We start from the raw sequence: 22,902 nt of genomic DNA, 5'->3' as shown, positions 1-22,902 counted from the left end.
AAGAAAACCAAAACCCTGTGAACAGGGATTTGAAAAAATTCCGTCTGGGGCTCCATCATTAATGAGACTCAGTTACCTCCTAGCAGCCTCCTTATGATGGCTACTCTTTTCACTACCAGCTGGCTTTCTCGCTCTCTACCGTTGGTTAGAAGAGGGCAGCAAAATGCAGGTTTGGGGGAAAGATAAAGGGGATGGTAAGTTGAAGAATAATCAAAAATCCAGGAGAGATGCAGAACTAGACTCCCTCAGGAAGGTTGCAGTAGTTTTTATGTTTGCAACAGATGAGTTCTGTCCTCTTTTCAAAACTTAAGAAGTTGATGTCCTCACAGTTGGTCTTACACGACAGTTTTGAATAAAAATACATACTCTGCCCTGAGGAGGGGAAAGAAAGGGAACACAACTGCAATGGCTCTGTTTTCTCCTACCATATTCCTAGGAATAACCCCTCTTCGGAGCCTCACTGACTTTCCTCTAGGCCCAAATGAGCTAAAAGATGGAGTCTATTAATTACTGAGCCAGAGAATGGATCTTATTTCCTAACTTATATGGGACATTCACCTCTCCTTCACTCAATACTGTCTTAAGAAAAAGTCCATCTTTGCCACACCCGCTGCAGGACCACCCTATCCTCACCCATCCCACTCACCCATGTATTCTGAGGACAAAAGCAGGTGACTGTCTCTGAGGGAAAAAAGGTGGTTATTTCTCAGTCACTTTATACCCAACACTACCTTTCCTTGTAAGTATGTAAACGTTTTCAACAGCACAGGTCTGTTGGTACTTCAGGGTGCAGGACCTCATGGCTTTGTAGCATATCCCAAGATGATATTTTTTACATTCATAACACATCATTGCAGGTTCTGCCAGACACAGAAAGAGGTGCTTAAAGGATGCAGTATGGAGAAGGTTCTTCAGGCCTGAGGGCTTACCAATAGGAACTTACTATTGCCTAGTGGTTCCCAACTTTTCTCGGGACCCTGACTCCTTTGATAATCTTGTGAAAGCTAACCCGTACAGACATAAATCAAATATTGTATATGATCTCAAAAGGTCAGCATTCCTGTAACATTCATCTGTGGTTCCCAAGTAATGAACCCGTTATCTAGCCTGATAATTTCATCCAGTAATGGGGAAAAGAAAGCAAAGATGTGGATTTTAGCTTACTTATACCATGAAATGGACTTAATTGGCCTGGGAGAAGATCAAACTTGTAGGATTCTATAGTAAGAATGGATAACAGCTCTCTCAGAAGTGAGGAGGAGGTTTACTCCTAAAATGTCACCAATAACCTTTTTAGCAAGGACTTTAGACTAGCTGTGGTCGTACCTGTCAGATGTTCATGAAATTCACCTGTGAAAAGAAGTTTTCTTTGTCATAATCGCACATGCATCTGCCAAAGCCCCAAGAACCAATTTTGGCAATTTCTCCTCCCCCAGCATCTTCCCATCTCTTAACCAATAACCAACCATCCCTTTGTCTTTAGGACTTACCCTTACTCGTGCAGACCAGAAAGACTATGCACAGTAGAAACAGAACAAACATCCTGGGGCTTTGGTCATGCGCAGTCACCTGTGGAAGGTACTGGTCAATCTCCCCCAGTGTTCTGTCCTTGGGCTATTCATCTAAATTATATAATCATGAAATTTCAGTGACGAACAGTACTTCAGTGTTCCCAGAACCAACCAAACACCAACTGGAGTCTCACTGCCCCTAAGGCATCTATTTTAAAATTCTCCTCAATGATGGATGCGCGCACGCACACACACACACACACACACACACACACACACATACATCCTTTATTAATTATTGTATAGCTAAGCTTTGTGCCCTGCAAGTAAAGTCAATTTTTTTCCCCACATTTTAACCTTTCAGATATTTCAAGACAGGATTTGGACAACTTAGCTCCTTTTAGCTCTCTTCACTAATCTCAGAATAATCTCAGCTGTGTCTTTGTCTCACTTAGACTGAAGCACCGGGAATTAAGTTCAGGATTCCAGGTATAGTCTGAATGTGCAGGGAAACACTGGAGTGTCCCTTCTGTGGTGTAGGAAAGGGAAGTTTCAGTGGAAAGGTAAGATTTGCCTAGTTTGCCTTCAGGTGTTATTAACTAATTCATGGATTTTTTAGAGCCAAATATTTTCTACACACATACCCAAATGCCAATATTACAAAAAGAGAAGACACCAGGCAAACAGGCCACTAATCTGTGGCCTCACGAAGATTAGAGTCTAGTTAAGGAGATCACAAGTACATCAAGCACAGCTGGCTATGGGGGCCTAGATGAGAGACAGTCAAAGCTGACTGCCTGACCACGGAAGGCTTCCCTGAAGAAGGGATAGTTGAGCAGAACTTTGAAGGCTAGTGATGCGTTAGCTAGAAGAAGTGAATAGGGACAGTCTCCCAAAGGAACAGCAAATGTCAAAATACAGAGATGTCAAGCAACCTGACACACTGGATGAGAGCTGGTCATGTGGTTCTAGAGAGATAGGTGAGCAAGAAACTCAGAGAAATGCACCTTGTTGGAGGAGATGCAGATGTGCAAAGAGAGGGGCTCAAGGGGACAATGCACTGCACTTGCTGCTGAGATTACTTTGTCCCAAGCATGTAAAATGGGATTTTTTGCTCACTATTGTCCAGTTGCAAGATATCAATGAAAAGAGTCATTTTTCCCGGGGCTGGAAAAGACATTAAAGTGCCCACTCCTCTGTACCAATACTGAATTCTAGGAAGGACATCTCCCATTACCCCAGACTTGAGTCTGGTACACACTTGGGTTCAGATCCCGGCTCTGCTGCTTGCCAACAATGTTAGTCTGGGCGAGTTACTGACTTTGAGAATAATTTTCGTCATAGGATTGGTATTAGTAGCATATTAAAGTCTGTGAAAAGAGAACGCTCATATTTGTTAAGGCCCTGGAAACTATCAAGCACTAACTCCCTGTGCAGTGCTTAAAATTTCAGGAGCAGCCTGGGCCCTTTTGCAAGGGTAGGTGTCAGAAGCTTCAAGTCAAAAGGAGCCGCATGCAGGAAAGGGCACCTGGCTGGGAGAGGCAATGAGCTGGTGGCTGTAGCTGTGGTTCTGGCATTCAAGGGCCAAGAGCCTGGCTGTGAGGATGATGTTGAGAGCATCCTCTCGGGCATCAAGCTTTACCAAGGCTTACATTTGGCTTTGGGTGTTGGAAAAGATGGAAAGATTAATTACAGGCTCTTCTAGAATGAACTTTGAAGACATAGCCTCGGAACAAACTGTTTAATTTGCTTTGGGTGGGTTAGCAGCCGGAAACGGGTTGAGTTCTGATTCACTGAGACTGGGTGAGAACTGGGTCCCGTTCTCATAGCTCAAGCTTGAGGTCATCCACGTGCTGATGATGCTCCACGCTAACCTCTACCTTGAGTTCCAGATTCACGTCTACAAATACCCATCTACTTTAGAAGGCTCACAAATTCCACAAGACGTTGTTTTCAGGAGAAAATCTGATGGATGAGGTACTGTGGTAGGAAGAGAAGTAGATCAGAGAACCTCATGCTTGAGTGGAGTTGCAAAATTCTAACTGGAAATAATCCAGCAGAAGAGAGATTCAAAACTCAGTGAGCCTTTCAGGAAATATCTGTCAAGGGACACCTTGAAGGAAGAAGAATAGAAACTGGGCAAACTCTCTGCGGTTTCACCCAGAATTTCTTTTTCCTTTGCTATGATTCTAGAGAAAGCAGGTGACAAATAAATGGCTCAGAAATTTGCCTTCTAGATAAGCCTTCGGAAAGTCCTGAAAAATGCTATCCAGTTTCTATCATCTTCTCCTGAGAGATGGAAAAATAGACAATGAGATTCAAAGACTTTACAATCTTGCTTTCCATTCTAGAATCAATTCTCTTCAAACTGATTCCCTCATGTTTAAGGCTTCCGGCTCTCTTCTTAGGCAAAGATGGGCTCCACACTCTGGTCATAGAAAAGGAACACTATAAATTTTGTGGCATTTGAGCTCAGACTCTCTTTCACGCAGTCTTTACCTGATATCTAAAAATGTCATACTTGAGATGTTTTGATGAACATATTGTTCCCACATAACTAAAGAACATGTCATTAAATGAGTTCACGATAGAAGATTCCTATTGCCTTTAGCCAAAGTACCATAAGCTCACTGATTGGGTTCAGAGACTGACAGTGCCAGAACAGGTCATAGTTTTCCAGTCGTTTACCCATGGTGAACCTTACCTGAGTTAACTTTTGTAGAGATAGATACCTAAAGCATGGGCAAAACTGGCCAGATTCACAATATAAATTTGCTAAAGATCTGTAATAATTCTAGAGTTGATTTCACAGCCCTACAAAGTAAACAGTCCCTAGCCTTGGAAAACAGATTTCTGGTAAAGTGAAAGAGTTCTGGGTTGAGAATCAGAAATTCTAGGTGGAAGGCCCAGCTTGTCTATAGATTATACATCTTTTCATTTCTTTCTCTCTTCTTTTTCTCACCCATAAGATGTGGAGTTAGGTGAGCTTTTTTTTTTTTTTTTTTTTCTTATTCATTGCTCTGCTCTCACACATGAAACTGTGCCTGGCCCATAAAAGCTCACAATAAATGTTAGTTGAATGTATGAATAAATCTCCAAGAGGCATTCAGTCAAGATGGTTAAACGTACGACTTCTGGAACTAGAAAGTCTTGCTCTGAGTACTGGCACTATATGTCACTAGATATGTGATCTTGGATAAGATATTGGACCTCACCAAGCCTCAGCTTCCTCCTCTGTGAAACTGGGATAAGAATGGTAATATCATAACTGCATTAATAATAGTTACTATGATGAACAGTATACAAAAAAATAAAGTTAACTTCATGTAAACTCCAACATTAATTATCATTCTCTGCTATGGGGTGGAGAGAGCATGAACTTGAGTTCCCAGAGGAAAGCTTGTGTGATTGGTTCCCCTTAGGCATAAATAATTCCTGCCCTATGATGAAGAGGAAGGTTTCCTCTTGTAGCCTAAAGACCTGTGCTTGCAGCCCCTGGCTTCTTTTCTTCCTATACAAGGGACTTCTCCGGTGGGATGGACAAACACTTCTTGTTGCTCTTATCCTTCTTCTGCTGCATTGGGGGTGAGTCACAGATTTGAGGAGCAGCCTCCAGAGACAGGATCTAGGGAGCCCCATGAAACTCCACATGTGTAGTTGGTGTCCACGCAGGGCTGAATCTTGACCACATTTACATGGGAGGGGAAGCCAGCCTTCAGAATGCTCCCTGGGCCTCCATGCCAACTTGTCTGCCCTTTTCAACATTCTCCCATTCCCTGCCAAGGGCTCAAGCCTCTGCGGCTACCCCATCATAGTGCTGCCCCACTCTGTCCCTACTGTTCTCCACAATCAAAACTCCTAGCAAGATTTTCCTTAGGACATCCTTTGCATTTATAAATCTGTATCCCATTTGCTGAGGGAGCTGGTCACTCTACAATAAATAATTTTGTAGTTGGGTTTACTGCCATCAAGGGCTTTTGATACCCTTATCAGGGATTTTTATATTAAAACAAGTGATTGCAGGAAAGAAAATACTGGATGTACTGGAATCAGACAGATTAAAAAAGGATTCAGTCACTGTCTTAAATTCTCCGTACCTGTGGTTGCTCATCTGAGAAATGGGGAAAACCCTACTTACAAGGCTTTTGTGAGGACTGAATCAGATACAAAGTAAGAGAACATGGTCCAAATGAGGTGCACAATAAATGTTACTTTCTCACTTAGGTGCACCAGGGAGAAAGTTTTGTTTTGTTTTGCTTTGTTTAATTAAACCTGTATTTTGATCAGCTCACCCCACAGTAGCACATAAAGAGGCACTGACTATGGCATAATTCATGAGGCCTTCACATAGATTCAGTTTGACGTTCAAAACAGAATACATCACCTAACAATATGTAAGCCGCAAATGTCATAAATCCCATCACAGTAGTGCTAGCATGTGTAAAACCGTTTTAAGCACTCAGCCTCATTATCACACGCTTGTCTGTGTACAGGGCTGCCAAGTAAGCCAGACCAGCATTAATAGAACCACTTTTAAGCCAGAAAACCAATGCCGTGGAGGCTAAATCCTTGCTCAAAGTTACCAGGTTAGAAGGGCTGAAGTTGGGACCAGAAACCTTTAACTCTCACAATGGCATTTCTCTGGGAAGTGGAGGTGGTGAGAGCTCCAGCTGCTTACTACCTGATCCCAACCACCAGCTCTTCATCCACCCCCTGCACTGCACCCCCGACCCAGGTCTAGATAGGTCTAGTTTCTTCTAAGTCTCTGCCTCCCCCTGGCCTCACACCAGCTCTCTCTCCAGCAGTGACACCATTGAGATGCATAACATGCCACCTTCGCACAGAGACAGATCGCTGTAGAAGAGACTTTGGTGTCTGTGTTGCTAAGAAGCACGAGACATGCATGCTATTAAAGATCCTCCAGGGTAAGTTAGTGGGTCCAGGGAGGTGCCGTGAGATTCCTAGAAAATTCTTAGGAGAGTGCTTCAACAATTTCTACCTCAGACTAAGGCCAGTTCAAGGGAGGAACCAAAGTGCCAAATACCCCTGGGCATGGGTCCCTGTGCGGACAGAAAGAAGACTTGGGAAATGAGACAGAGGAAGAAGCATCTGTACAAAGAGTTAAGGGTTGCCAGGGATAGTAGGCAAATAACCTCTGTAGGGGACCCACGATTTCTTCATCTCCCTGCCTAAGTCCCCTTGGGAAGTATAAGATGGAAAGCCAACGCCAAACCTATCCCTGATGTCTAATTAAATTTTTATGGACAAGACTAGTGCCAGGTTTGGCTTGTGTTTAAAGAATTTAGATCACTGGCTTATTTTCTATGATTCCTTCTTATTACAGATAACACCCTCCAGTTATCATATATGGTGTGTCAGAGATTCTGCAGAGATTTGACATACACTCTCAATGATCGAACTTACATTCATACATGCTGCAACCGCAGTTATTGTAACATCAAAAATCTAAACAATTTTTTCTCCTGAGCTCTCCTTTAAAATGATATTGATATCTCCCTGCCCTCACAGTCTGTCTGCCCTTGCTTTTTCTGCCCTGTCTGTCCTGGAAGGCTCCCAGCTCTCTGTAATTCAGTGTTATCCTTCCTATTGCCTCAAGCTTGTTCCTAATACAGTTGGAGGATTATAATTCTAAACAACAGATTTTTCCCACTATAGGGTCTGGCATTTCTGTACTTCAGGGAGCCTCCCCAAAGAGGCCCAGTGGAAAAATTTTAAACAAGACCATTCTAGATCTTTGTGCTTCTTAGATAGTGAAGGCGGACTAGAAATTCTTCAGCTGGAAACTCACAAATATTTTTATCTAAAACTCACATTTATCATGGCTATAATTAAGCAGAAATAGCAACAGAACAGATGGTGGACACTCAAGATTTTCCTTTATGGACAAAAAGTTATTTCCCCCAATGGACCTCACATTCAGTCATAATTTTCTTGGTATTTACAAAGTGTCTCCACATAGAGAGTTAGTGGGAAACAGCAAATAAAGGATTTCCTGCCTCTGTGACATTCGCAGCTCATATATAGCCACTTCTAGGCCTGTCAAGATGTACATTCAAGATTTATAACAACTCCCATTTCTTCCTCTTCCTCTTCTCATCTTTCTTAATTCTTTTCCTCTTTTCCCACCCACCTCTACTCTGAACTCCCCAACAACCCACACCATTGCTATACAAATTCTCCCTCTTCTGAATACCCCAGTCACTTTATGAGTACTTTTTTTTTTTGACACTCTCTCACAAAATTGAATCATTTCTCTGTTTGTCTAATTTGCCCTAGTACGTTATAAATCACTGCAAGAACATGGGCCTTGTCTTACTCACCTCTGTTGCCTTTAGCTGGCCAATTAAACTTTACTGTGTTTACCTGAACAACAGTAACGCTGATGGAATTTTTCTTGTCCATCTGTTTAGCGTGCCTTTTCTGGTTTTTCACCTGTTTTATTGAGTGTACTGGGAATGGTAACCTCTACTCCCTACCGGACACAGAATGTTTACTCCAGTGCCAGCATACCATGTATTTTTCTCAAAGAGATTATGAAAAGGACATTTCTTATTATGGGACCCTCCAGGATTCAAGTATATTAACTGAAAAAAAATTTTTTGATGGGATTCTTCCAAAACTCATTAGCTAATCTTACTTCAAAATTTATAATCAATACTTTATTATATCAAGGCCTTATGAAATAGGCCTGGAAGTTTAGAAAGGGTTATCTAGCCCAACCCTTAGACATATCTGAAAGCACCTGTTTTCCTAGTTTTAATGATGTCAGGATTGATCACATAAATTTGCTTGTTCTCAGATTTATCTATACAATATAAAGTTTCCCTTCAATCTTTCCTCTAACAGCTTTTAGCCCTTATTGATTATTGTTAACGAGATGTTATTCATTATGAGTTGAATAATAATTATATTCCTAATTGAAGTATAATTCATATATAATAAACTGCACATATTTTAAGTATGCAGTTTGATGTGATTTGAAAAATGTATCAACCTATATAACCACCGTTCCAATCAAAACACAGAACATTTTCATCACCCCAGGAAGTTTCTTCAGGTAACAATCCACTCCCAAAAGTATTATCCTAACTTCTATCACCATAGAACTAATTTTACCTGTTCTTGAACTTATTATAAAAGAAATTATACAGAAAGTACTGTCGAGTCTGGTTTCTATCACCCACCATAATATTTTTAAGATTCATGAATGTTTTCGCTTATACCAACAGATTGTTCTTTTTTTTTTTCCCCACTGTATACATACGCTACAGTTTATTAAATCAGTCCTCTTATTGATGGACATTGAGTTGTCTCCAGCTTTGGGCTATTGTGAATAAAGCTGCTATGAACATTCTCGTATAAGAGTTTTGATGGACATACACACTCATTTCTCTTTGGTAGTTAATTAAAAGTAAAATGTATGAGTCATAGGGTAGGCATATGCATAACTTTAAAAGAAACTACCAAATAGTTTACCAAAGTGGTGGTACCAAAATACAGTCCTGCCAGCACTGTATGAGAATTCCAGCTACTCTACATAATTCCCATTACCAGTTATTATCAGTCATTTAAATTTTAACTAGTCTACTCTTCGTAAAAATTATCTTACACCTTACTGATAACAAATGGAATTCAGCCACTTTTTATGTTCCAGGTTAGAAAACAATTCATTCATGTTTCCTTCTAATACTTTCATGGATTTAAATTAACATTTTGATTCTCCATTTGGAATTTATCCTTGTAAGAAATTGATCCAGTTTAATCTATTTCCATATGACTAGCCAACAACATTTATTTTAAAGTTTACATTTTTCTCAACTAATTTGAGATGCCTCTTTCATAATACACTGAATTTCCATTAGCACTTAACACTATTTCTGGGTTCTCTACTCAGTTAAATTTTTCTACAGTTACCTTTACCTCACAACATACACAAAAAACAAACTCAAACTGGATTGTAGATTTAAAGTGAAAAGTAAAACAATAAAATTTCTAGAAGAAAGCACAGCATGTATTTATAACTTTGGAATAGGCAAAGGTTACTTAAACATCACCTAAACAGCAAAACCATTTTTAAAAACTAAGTTAGACTTCATTGAAATTAACAATGTCAGTTCATCAAAATGTATCACTAAGAGAGTGAAAATACAAGTTAAAGACTTGGAGAAGATATTGGCAATACTGATATCCTACATGGAACTTGTATCCAGAACATAAAAATCTTACAGCCTTCCTAAACAAAAAAAGCTGAGGAAATTCATCACCACTGGACCTGCCTAGCAAGAATGCAGAAAGAAGTTATACAAGGTGAAATAAAAAGACACTAATTAATGACATGAAGACATATGAAAATATATAACACATTTTTACAGGTAAATATACAGTCAGACATAGCATGGTTTGTTAAACACTTAACTATACTATGAAGGTCAAAGGAAAAAGCATTAAATATAATTTAGCTACTGTAATTTGTTAATGAATACATAATATAAAAAAGAGGTAAATAATGACCTCAAAATATAAAAGAATGAAGTAAAAGTGTGACGCTTTTGTAGACAATTAAAATCGAGTTGCTATCAGCTTGAGCTAGATTGCTTTACCTATAAGATGTCTTATATAAGACTCATGGTGGAGGGAAATTGGAAAAAGGTAGTCAAAATGTACAACTTCCAGCTATAAGATAAATAACTACTAGGGATGTAATATACAACATGATGACTATAGTTAACACTGATGTATGATACTTAGGAAAGTTGCTAACAGCTCTCATCACAGAATTTTATTTTTCTATTTGTTGTATCTATATAAGATAAAGGATGTTAACTAAACCTACTGTGGTGGTCATTTCACAATATGTGTAAACCAAACCATCGTGATGTACACCTTAAACTTATATAGTGATGTATGTCAGTTATTTCTCGATAAAACTGGGGAGGGGGAAGCCTCATGGCAACCACAAAAGAAAAACCTCAAGTAGAGGCACAAAAGATAAGGAAAGGGCAAACAGAGCAAACCATCATGGAAAACACCAATTTACAGAGGTAGGCAGAAACAACGGGAAAAAGAAACAATATAAATAAAAAATAACCAGAAAACAATTAATAAGATGGCATTAGTAAGTCCTTACATATCAATAATAACTCCAAATGTAAATGGATTGAATTCAAAAATCAAAAGGCAGAGTGGCCAGAAGCATAAAACAATAGGACCAAACTATATGTTGCTCCAAGAGACTGACTTCAGTTTTAAGGACACATATAGGCTCAAAGTAAAGAGGTGAAAAAAGGTAATCTATGCAAGAGGAAACCAAAAGAAAGCAGGGGTAGCTATACTTATATCACACAAAATAGGCTTTAAGCCAAAGACAGTAACAAGAGACAAAGAAGGTCAATATATAATGATAAAGGGGCCAATTCATCAAGAAGATATGACAATAATAAATATATACAAACCCAACTTTGAAGCACATAAACATATTAAGCAAATACTAGCAGAATAAAAGAGAAATAGACTATGATACAATACTAGTAGGGAACTTCAATGCCTCACTTTCAGCAATAGATAGATCATCCAGACACAAAACAAGTCTCAGGAACTTTTTAAAAATTGAAATGACACCAAGTATTTTTTTCGGACCACAATGGTATGAAACTAGAAATCAGTAAAAGAGGAAACTGGAAAATCTACAAACGTGGAAATTAAACAACACACTCCAGAACAATCAGTGACTCAAAAAAGAAATCAAATGAGAAATCAAATAGTATCTTGAAATAAGAAAAATGGGATCACAACATACTAAAACCTATGGGATACTGCAAAAGTTCTAAGAGGCAAATTTATAGTGATAAATACATATATCAAAAAAATAGAAAGATCTCAAATAAACAACCTAACTTCAAACCTCAAAGAACTAGAAAAAGAATAAACTAAGCCCAAAGTTAGCAGAACCAAAGAAATCAGAAAAATCAGAGTGAAAATAAATGCAAGAGAGACCAAATTTTTTTTAAACAAACAAAACTAAGATCTGTTTTTTTGAAAAGACAAATAAAATTGACAAACCATTATCTAGACTAAGGGAAAAAAGAGACTCAAATAATAAAATCAGAAATGAAAGAGAAGACTAAGAACTGTTACAGGCCAATCAGTTGGTTAACTTTGAAGAAATGGATCAATTCCTAGAAATATATAGCCTATGAAGGCTGAATTTGGAAGAAATAGAATATCTGACCAATAACAAGTAAGGAGATTGAATTAGTAATCAAAAACCTCCCAACACAGAAAACTGCAGGACCAGATGGCTTCACTGGCAAATTCTACCAAACATTTAAAGAATTAATGCCAATCCTTCTCAAAGGCTTCCCAAAAGTTAAGGAGAAAGAACACCTCAAATTCATTTTATAAGACCAGCATTACCCTGATACCAAAGCCAGATAAGAAAACTATAGACCACTATCTCTGATAAATATAGAAGTAGAAATTCTCAACAAAATATTAGCAAACAAATTCAACAACATATTGAAAGGATTATACATTGTGACCAAACAGTATTTATCTCTGGGATGCAAATATGGTTCTACATATGAGCATCAATAAATGTGATACACTACATTGATAGAATGAAAGATAAAAATTATATGATCATCTAAATAGATGCAGAAAAAAGCATTTGACAAAATATAACATCTTTTCACAATAAAAAATCCTCAACAGGGGACTTACCTGGTGGCACAGTGGTTAAGAATTTGCCTGCCAATGCAGGGGACACAGGTTCAAGCCCTGGTCCGGGAGGATCCCATATGCCACGGAGCAACTAAGCCCATGTGCCACAACTATTGAAGCCTGCGCGCCTAGAAGCCTGTGCTCCACAACAAGAGAAGCCACTGTAATGAGAAGCCCGTGCTCCGCAATGAAGAGTAGCCCCCGCTTACCGTAACTAGAGAAAGCCCACACACACCAACAAAGACCCAATGCAGCCAATAAATAAATAAATTTATTTTAAAAACCTTGAATAAATTGGTTATAGTAGGAACATCAACATAAGAAAGGCAATACATGACAAACCCACAGCTAACATTATATATACAGTAAAAAAATGAGAGCTTTTCCTCTAAAATCAAGAATGAGACAAGGGTGCTCTCTCTCATCACTCTCTTTTGACATATACTGGACGCCCTAGTCAGAGCAATTAGGCAAGAAAAAGAAATAAAAGACATTTAAATTGGAAAGGAAGAAGTAAAATTGTCATATTTGCAGATGATACGACCTTAGGTATAGAAAACCCTAAAGACTTAACCAAAAAACTGTTGAAACTAATAAACAAATTCAGTAGAGTTGCAGGATAAAAACTCAACACACAGAAATCAGTTGTGTTTATACACTAACAACAAAACATCTGAAAAAGAAATAAAGAAAAATACCTCATTCACAATAGCATCAAAAACAATATAATACTTAGGAATAAATTTAAGTAAGGAAGTGAAAGATCTATATGATGAAAACTACAAGACACTGATGAAAGAAATATGACACAAACAAATGAAAAGATATCCCATATTCATGAATTAAAAGAATTAATATTGTTAAAATGTCCATACTACCCAAAGCCATCTATAGATTCAACACAATCCCTATCAAAATTCCAATGGTGTGGCATTTTTTTTAACAGAAATAGAAAAACAATTCTAAAATTTGTATGGAACCACAAAAGACCCTAAGTAGCCAAAGCAATCATGAGAAGGAAGAACAAAGTTGGAGGCATCACAATTCCTGATATCAAGCTATACTACACAGCTGTAGTACTAGCATACAGCAATACAGTACTGGCATAAAAATAGACACATAGATCAGTGAAATAAAATATAGAGCCCAGATATAAATCCCTACATTTATGGTCAACTGATCTTTGACAAGGGAGCCAAGAACACTCAATGGGGAAAGAATAGTCTCTTCAACCACCAAACTCCTAGGAGAAAACAGGAAAGAAGCTCCTGGACATTGGTCTCAGCAAAAAGTTTTTAGACGTAACACCAACATCACAAGCAACAAAAGCAATATATATGTGTATATATATATACATATATGTGTGTGTGTATATATATATATATGCACTCCCATGTTATGGCAGCATTAGTTATAATATCCAAGATATGGAGATCACCTAAGCCTCCATCAACATCAAAATATGAATGAATAAAGATGTAGTGTACAAAGTTTTTATCGGAGTATATTTGGTTTACAATGTTGTGTTAGTTTCCAGTGTACAGCAAAGTGAATCAGTAATACATATACATATATCAACTCTTTTCTTAGTTTCTTTTCTCATATAGATCATTACAGAGGGTTGGGCTCAAGCTGGCTCTCTTCCCTTTAAGTGTATGTTTTTCCTTCTTCCCACTCTGGGGCTTTTGACTCAAAGGAGGGGCTGTGCAGAAGTAAATGAGGCTCAAGGGCTTACAGAAGTCTGATGCTCTGCCTGTGTAGGCATCCACAGCTCTGCTCAGACACAGCCCAAGGTCACATTTTTTTCTCCTATGGTCATCTCAGACTGAGTGCAAAGTTGTGGCATGGAGTGAAGGGGGCCAGAGCATTCACTAAGCTGGGACTGGGCATCAGGGCATTATCATTGTAGAAACTGAAGTGACTGCAGTGCTATCAGAGGTGTGAGCTGCTTTCCTGATGCTGTTTGAGTAAGCACCAACAATGGCCACTCCTGCCCTGCCTGGACCACACCCCAGGCTCCCAAGCTGCCTCTGTGCCCCTAGATTGAGTCTTTTCCCAGGACCTGGCAGCCCTAGATATTGTGTCTGCCCTAGATTTTGTGTCAAGCTGTGGCATGAGTGAGTGGGACCAGGGTATTCACCCAACTCAGATTGGGGAACATGGCCAGGTGGCAGCCACTTGGCAAACCTCTCTCTACCCTGCCTGTTAGCAAGCCAGCACCTGTGCACTCCTTGGGAGTGGAGTCTAGGCTTCTCCAGCCTTTCTATCTCTCCCAGCATTCTCCCTCCAGCCAAAGGGGTTTGTTTCTCCTGCATAGAACCCCAGGACTGGGACATCCAATCTGTCTCAACCTGCTCACTCCTCAGGGAGTGGTCTTTCTTTTCCTCTTAGACCCCACTGAGGGGCACAGGTCCCAACCCAATGCTTTTTTTCCCATCCTACCTAGTTACAAGGGAATTTTTCTTGTATCCTCGGTTGTATAAGGGTTCTTCTTCCAGTTTCCAGTTAGTTTTCCATGAGAATTGTCTCACATGTAGCTGTATTTTTGATATGTTTGTGGGACAAGGTGAGCTCCATGTTCTTACTCTGCCATCTTGATCCCCCTCCAAAATATTCTTTATTTTGAAGTAACTTTATCTAACAGTCATGTGATCCTTTTATCCTTCTTATGCTTACTCTTTGCATAGTACTTCTTTTCCTTCCCTTTTAATTTTAATATATCTATTATTTATATTTATAGGGCATTTTTTTAAATTAACCAAACTATTGATTGATTCATTACTTCAGCAAATGTTTATTGAATGCCTAATCAGAAATAGGGCATTTCTTATAGACAGCAACTAGTTGGGTATTGCTTTTTATCTGTTTTGACAACACATGCTTTTAATTGAAGTTGTTAGACCACTAACATTTTATTATTAATATGGTTGGACTTAGGTGAACCATTTTTCCACTTGTTTCCCATTTGTTCCTTCTGTTTTCTGTTTCCATATTTCTCCTTTGCTGCCTTCTTTCAAATTTATTAAATATTTAAAAAATTTTTTCCTTTAATTATCTACTGGCATTTTATCTATAAAACTTTATTTTTTTAGTATTTGCCTTTTATAACTTCCTGTAGTGAGGGTTTGATAACAAATTCTCAGTTATTTGTCTGAAGTGTCTATTTCATCTCAATTTTTAGAGTATAAGGATTTCTAGGTAGAAAGTTTGTTTTTCTCTTTCAACACTTCAAGCATCATTTCATTCACTTCTGGCTTTGTTTCTAATAAAAGTTGTTCATTATTCTCATTATTGCTCTTTCTAAGATAATCTGTCATTTATTTTGGCTGCCCTTAAAATTTATCATTATCTTTGGGTTTGTAGCAGCTGGACTGTAATGTGCCCTTAGTGAAAATTTTGTTATTGCTGTTTGCGTTTTTTTGTATTAATCCTGTTTGAGACTCACTGAGGTTCTTGACACTATAGATTGATGGCTTTTGATAATTTTGGAAATTTTGGGGCCATTGTCACTTCAAAAATTTCTTGTGTTTTCTCTCTCTTCTTTCCCAATTGGAGTTCATTTATAAATATGTTAAACTGTTTGATATTGACCCATATGTCTCTCATGCTCAGCATGTTTTATAAAATAATAATTGTATTATCTTTAATGGTAGTGGTAACAGTAACTTCATTTTGGATAGTTTATTGATCTACATTTCAGTTTATTTAGTATTTCATTTTCTGGATCTGATATACTCTTAAGCTAACCAAATGAATGCTTAATTCAATTTGAGTATCCATTTGGTTCTTATATTCTATTTCTCTGTAAAAATTCTTCATCTTTTCCATCTTTTCTCTCATTTATTTAATATACCTATAATAGATATGTAAAGTCCTCATCTGATAATTCCAATAGCTGGATCATCTATGAGTCTGCTTCTACTGACTATTCTTTCTCTAGCTTAAGGATCACATTTTCTTGTTTCTTCACTTGTCACATCAATTTCTATTATATTTCCAGCACACTAAAGAGTGTTATCTACCTCCCAGAGAGAATAAACTCACTCCTCTGTCAAGCAGCTAAATTGAGGAGCCCATCGCCTATATTCAATCAGTATTCAAGCAGGGTCAGGACTATGTTCAAGCTTTAGTTGGTTTCAATTCACTATTGGCTTCAAATGACCTGGGGGCTAGATCTCTTCTCTATGTATGGCATAACCCCCTTCATCTAACATCTAGCAGAAATTTGAAATATTAAAACTTTGCAACTACAGATACTTCTCTTGTGCATTCCAGTCAAGATGCCAGCTGCCAATCCACCGTCACATACTTATGAATATTCATTGGGGAACAGTGAGTGAACAGGGAGAAGCAGAACTACATTCTGAGATTCACAGATTCCAAACCATCATATCTACCCAAGAGGCTGTTAAAAAACTACACTAGTTTTTCCTATTCAAAGTCATTCTTTCTATGACGAGCCTGTTCCTCTAGTCACTGTGAAAAGGCTTGGCAGGTGTTTCCAGGAAAGAGAGCTCCTATTGGTCTTTGCTTACCTCAAAAGCACTCATTCCTTTCTGGAATTGAGTTCCTTTTTAAGTTGAATCCACAAATCTTTAATATCATTTTAAAATATTTGTTTTTGTATAACTTTATCCATTTTTTCTATTTATCACAGAGGGATGCATTGTTTCTACCAACACCACATCCTAACCAGAAGCCAAAAGTTCAATATTCTTTTTGGAAATGTTTTTTACAGGGCTTTCTTGAATATCTCTCACTGTAAACTTTTTTGTTTGCTAGCCATCTCACTTCTAAGCTTTTCTATATGCTTTTTTCTTTTCTCAAATTGTATTTAATAGGACCAAACTCTAAGCTAAATCATATAATTTAGACTGGTCTTAGTTTGGTTTAAGCCCTATTTTTTTTTAATACTACAAGAAATTTTTTTTTGAACCATTTGAGAGTAAGTTGATGACATGATGCCTCATTATCCCTGAATTCTTTAGTGTGTGTTTCCTACAAACAAGGACATTTTCCTACATTAACTGCTCTACAACCGTCACAATCAGGAAATTAGCATTGATACATTATTCTATCACGAAATCACAGATCTTAATCTAAGTGTTATCGATTTCCTAGTAATATCCTATATAGCAAAGAATTCAATCCAGGATAATGATATTCCATTTAGTGGCCATGTCTCCTTAGAATCCTCTAATCTGGAATAGTTCCACAGTCTTTTCTTTCTTTTCATGGCCTTAACACATGGCCTTGAAAATTATATGCTAGTATTTTGTACACTGTTCCTCAGATTAGGACTACCCAATGTTTATCCACAATTAGATCTGGGTTATGAATTTTTAGCAGGATTATCACAGAAGTGATGCTGTATTCTCTTCATGCATCCTATCACGTAGTACATGATTTTGTTTCATGCCATTACTAGTGATGTTAACTGATGGTAATTAAAATTATTTCTATTCTGTAAGGTTACTCATTTTGGGGGGGGTTTGTTGTTGTTATTAATAACTATTGATAGGGAAGTTGTCTGAGACTATGTGAACAACCTATTATTTTTCCACTTTCACTACCTAGCTTTAGCATCCGTTAGTATTTCTCAACTAAACTTAATTCTTACCATAATTGTTGCCAGCTGATTTTTCAATCCAAACATGTCTTTTGTGTTTATTAGCTGACATTCTACTAATGAAAGTCTTTTTCTTCTCCCCATTTATATATTTGATTATATAAACTCATAATTCTTATTCCATTCAATGGATTTTGATAATATGATACATATTTAGATATTCAGATTTGGCCAGTGAGCATCCCTTCAAGCTTGATTCTGTGTCCTTTCAACATTCTTCAGCATTCTTAGAACATTTCCTTAATCTGTCACAGCCAAATATTCCAGGTTCCACGAAGCCTTTTGTACTTTCCCTCCAAGAAGTCCTACTTCTATTTAGTGGGAAAAGATTTTTGGAAGCCAAAAATCAAGGTATTAGGGATGCACATTGCTATTGGGGTGTCACTACTCCTAGGTCCTTTTCATGGTCAAAAATAGAGAATATATGTGTATATATAAACACACACAAACACACACATCTACAATTCATTCTAGCATTTTCTTTTTCCACATTTATAAGTCCTTCTGCAACAGTAAGAAACTACAATAATGAGAAAATACCATCTTCAATACATTTCTTATCTTGACAATCTCCACTACAAAAAACCAAACTCCCACCGCTACCACCTTACCCTACTTGGTCTCCAACATTCCACTTTTGGCCACTGTCACTGCTATCCCATGTGCAGATACCCTCCTCACAACTCTCAGGCTCTGAATCCTTTTCTGGTCCACCACTTACCCACTTGAATTCCAATACTCTTCACCAGCCTGCCACTGCTATTTTCTACATAAGTTGCCCTCCTCACACAGCTTGGACTATAACCAACACTGGACCATGTGACACCCCCTCAGTCTTCTCAGTCACCAATTACCCCTGCTCATGTACTTGCACCACTACTTCAGTCTGGGTGGACACCCTCCTCACCATAGTCAGACTCCGGCAATCTATACCAAGATACGTGGATGCTGTCCTCACTCCAGAACACTATGCTGGGCCTAATCTCCTTCATGGAGACCTATCTTGCTCAGCCCAAGTGGCTTTTAGACCAAATTCTTAGGAAGGAAGGAAAGAAGCAAGTGAATCTTCTTTATTTTGATTAATGCAGCTTTTTCATAGTTTCTATCATTTCCCTCATTTCTTTCAGTTTAGTTCACTTTGAAATGTCCCACTGAGTTTCTATCTATTTTGGAGCGGTGTTTCACTGGTATTCTTTGTTTTCTATAAGCGTGGTATTCAGTTCACTTTTCTTACAACATATAGATGGGGTTCATTTGCAGTCCTTTTATATCAAGTATATTTTTGTATTTTTCCATAAGGAGATTCTTAAGTTGGGGATGGAAGAGGACCAGGGGACATTTCCTAGCTTCATCTCTTTTTTAACTGATGTACAGTTGATTTACAATGCTTCAGGTGTACACCAAAATGATTGTCATATTATACATATATATATATTCTCAGATTCTTTTCCATTATAGGTTATTACAAGACATTGAATATGATTCCTTGTGCTACACACTTGTTTATTTTATATATAGTAGTGTATCTGTTAATCCCAAATTCATAATTAATCCCTCCCCACCCTTTCCCCTTTGGTAACCATAAGTTTGTTTTTTATGTCTGTGAGTCTATTTCTGTTTTGTAAATAAGTTCATTTGTATCATTTTTTTACAATTCCACATATGAATGATATCATATGATATTTGTCTTTCTCTGACTTCCTTCATATAGTATGATAATCTCTAGGTCCATCCATGTTACTGCAAATGGTAATATTTCATTTTTCATGGCTGAGTAATACTCCAATTTGTGTATATGTGTGTGTGTGTATATACATATCTTTTTTATCTATCCATCGATAGACAATTAGGTTGCTTCCATGCTTGGCTATTGTAAATAGTGCTGCTACGAACTAGCTTCATCTCTTGAAGACATGGAAAGGGAAGTAGTTAAATTTTAATTTAACTCTATAAAGCAACCTCTACAATAATTTCCAAGATTTGCCACCTCTTGTTTCCTCCCCTACTAGTATTTGAACTTTTACCTATTCCTTAATCTTTTCAGCTTCATTTCTACCAACAGCTCCTTTTTTCCTCAGAATGTAGCTCGATTTTTGCAGAACAAATGTTAGCAGCATAGTTCTATATTTCTGAGCTCTTTGAGGGCTTAGGCTAGTCTAGTAAACCCTGATTTTTTAATATGGCATTTTCTTTTTACTATCTTACTTGTTCTGCCATTTTATAAGAGAAATTCTGGAGATTCATAAACCACACTGCTAGACTCCAACTTGTGCCAACTGAGAGACCATAGTCCTACTTAGACAGTCCTAAGCAAAGCTTTAAAATCAACCCAAGAACTCCACAGCAAACACCTTCAGCCTCCTGACTCACAGCCGCTTCCTAGTTGCAGCTCATAACATCCTTCCGGGTAGCTGTTACCTCTGCCCGAGGGCCCAGGGGCCAGGTTCCCTGCCCCAGTGAATCCACAATAGAACAACAAATAAATACCCAAATGACTGAAAAAGGATAAATAATTTTTTGTTTTTCCAGTTTTTCTTTGTCACCATTAGCAGCACCTTACCAGCATAAATAACAAATCCACACACAGGTGTCGAATACTCACAAGGCACATTTTGAAACATTCAGTTGTTGTAGAGCCCAGCCCACTAAAACATGAGGTCAAATTGGAAGCCCCACATCATGTAATGTCTCTGGACAGAGCCTACTGAGGTTTTAGAGCCAGGTTCCTGGATTCCAATACAATTACAATTTGTATGAAATTTGCAAACAGAAGTTTTGAGATGTGATTTCCTGACAATTTTTCAATAATGAATACGCGTCTATGGGAAATCCATGATTTTTACACACATTTATACAAAAGAAACCCTGTTTTTCCTAATATTAATAACCTTCCAGATTGGAAGTTCTGTACAATTGGTTTGTGTTCTTTGATCAGTTTTGCCAGCTTAGGCCCACCACCAACCAAGGGATGTTTGGCTGGAAGAGAACTCAGAGCTGATTCTAGAACTACTGTACTTGCTCAGGGTCGGGCCTCCCTCCCTGTTCCCTCTACTTCCCATGTGTTTGTTGTTTCTTCTGTAAAATACAAAGAATGGAGTTGAAATTAGGGGGCGATGGGGTGTGTATCATGGGGCAATATGGGATTCAGAATCTCATGGAAATCCAAGACAGGAAACATACAGGACAGGCTCAGGGAGACCGGACCTGGAGTCTTCTGGACATGATGAAACTCTAGGGGCTTTGCCACCGTGCTTTATGAATCTTCACTTCAAGCTTAGCTATAAGTGTGTGACAGGCAGTCTCCATCTGTCTGTATCACTCAGCGTGTACCTGCTACTCTTCCTGCTACCAGTTACCTTCCTCACGTATCTCTAATTTGAAGCTTCCTCTTAGTTTCTGGTTTTGACTTATTTGAGACCATTCTAGACACTAACCACACATCACAGTAAGTCCCTTATGAATCATTCCCCATGTGGAACCCGCTGCTAGTATCTCCATTCTGTTCATATAAACTAATTAAACAACCCTGAATGGAAGAATCTACCGTATTTTCTACTTTGAAAGATGTTAAAGTATAATATTCATTCTAACACGATACAATTTGGGGGAAATTCCAGCATGCATAAATTGAAAATATTTTAAAGTTGATTTGTATATTAAAATATTTTCTTCTATTTATGGAAATAGAATATGGTAGAAACTAATAACCAATCATAAGCCCAAATATCAGGAGGAAAAAAAACCTGGAATAATATTTTACATATATGTGTGTGTGTATAATTATATAGCCAAAAGAGAAAATAATAGTGTCTACAGATTCTAGCCCATTTTTTTTTTTCATTTCATAGGTTATTATTTTGTAAGGAAAACTGCAGGGAAGATCTGAAACTCTCACCTCTCTTTGACATTTTCTGTTGCAGGCCTGTGCCAAGAGATGAAAAACAGTTTTCTATCAATAAGTACACTGAATGCAAGGTAATATTTAAATATTTTTGAAGACTGGGTGGTAGAGTATTGCTCACATGCCAGGGCAATTGGCCACCTCCCAGCCAAGTGCCCATTCTGATATGCTTGCCTTTGAACACGAGAATAAGATAACATGATTAGAAACACAGTGACCTAGGGTTCTATGGTTAGCAGTAGCTGTGGTTGGTACAGGTTCCCAAAAATGGTGGCAGGCACTAAGACTCTCATGTCTTGTATACTGAATATTCCTTTCACAGAAGTTAGTGTTTTCTAATTTCACATTGGCTTTCTCAAGCCCCTGTTTAATACCAGCGCTTTCTAGCCCCTACCAAATAATTCTTCTACTCTCCTCCCAAATATTTCCACAATCTCTTGTGATTTCTTGTCCCTAATTTTATCCACTCTGCTTTTTCCTGATCTTCTCTCAGAAGCTCCATCAGAAAAATACTTTACACTCTTTGCCAGAAACTTTAGAACTCTGAATTTAGCTACGTTTAGCACCAGAACTTAAGGACAAGTAAAGATTGTCAGGTAGCAAAGAGATGAGAATCCCACCAGAAGGCAGAGTTGGGTTTTTGTGGCCTATGGCTTTCTACTTTCCTGTTAGTGGAAGCAATATCACAAGAAAGACAGAGCTTCTAGAGGTACATCTACTAGAACAGAGTAGCAGGGTGTGGGTTTTAAGAAAACGTGAGATGATGTTGCCATGGGGTAAGGAAAGCATAAAAATGACTGGTTAAAAAAAGATGGTTTAAAAATCTTAATTATTTTATTTGCTGTTTTTATGTATACTTTCTTTTTATTATTTTTCAGTTATCTTTATAATATCTTCATTTTTCTCAGGGTCATTACATTGGTTGCCATCAGTGCAGCAAAATGTTTCTCTCACTAAGTCATGATATATTTGGAATGATCCCTCTGCACAAGGCCTGCATGACAGTACCGTGTAACGGAACCTATATATCTCTAAAGAGAAGAGAAAAGCACATGTGACCACCTTGCTTAATCCCACCATCTTCCTAAGCAACAACTTCTCTCCGGAACCTCGAAAGTTTT

General features: G+C 38.0%; 1 protein-coding gene across 1 annotated transcript in view; it reads right to left on the bottom strand.

Annotated features, from left to right (window-relative positions):
* Window positions 1–235: 235 nt before the first annotated feature.
* PATE2 (prostate and testis expressed 2) overlaps window positions 236–22,902 on the bottom strand; it is a 49,538-nt gene continuing 26,871 nt past the window's right edge. Inside the window, exons 2-5 of the mRNA XM_057695234.1 lie at window positions 1,491–1,622; window positions 1,327–1,350; window positions 732–860; window positions 236–372 (exon numbers count right to left, since the gene is read on the bottom strand). Of these exons, the coding sequence (XP_057551217.1) occupies window positions 236–372; window positions 732–860; window positions 1,327–1,350; window positions 1,491–1,542 (342 nt within the window). The 5' untranslated portion in view covers window positions 1,543–1,622. The remainder of the gene's footprint in view (window positions 373–731; window positions 861–1,326; window positions 1,351–1,490; window positions 1,623–22,902) is intronic.

This window comes from Hippopotamus amphibius, chromosome 9 (assembly GCF_030028045.1).
Source record: "Hippopotamus amphibius kiboko isolate mHipAmp2 chromosome 9, mHipAmp2.hap2, whole genome shotgun sequence".
Taxonomy (NCBI): Eukaryota; Metazoa; Chordata; class Mammalia; order Artiodactyla; family Hippopotamidae; genus Hippopotamus; species Hippopotamus amphibius.
Note: the sequence above shows the minus strand (reverse complement) of the source record. Positions and strands in the feature narration are given on the sequence as shown.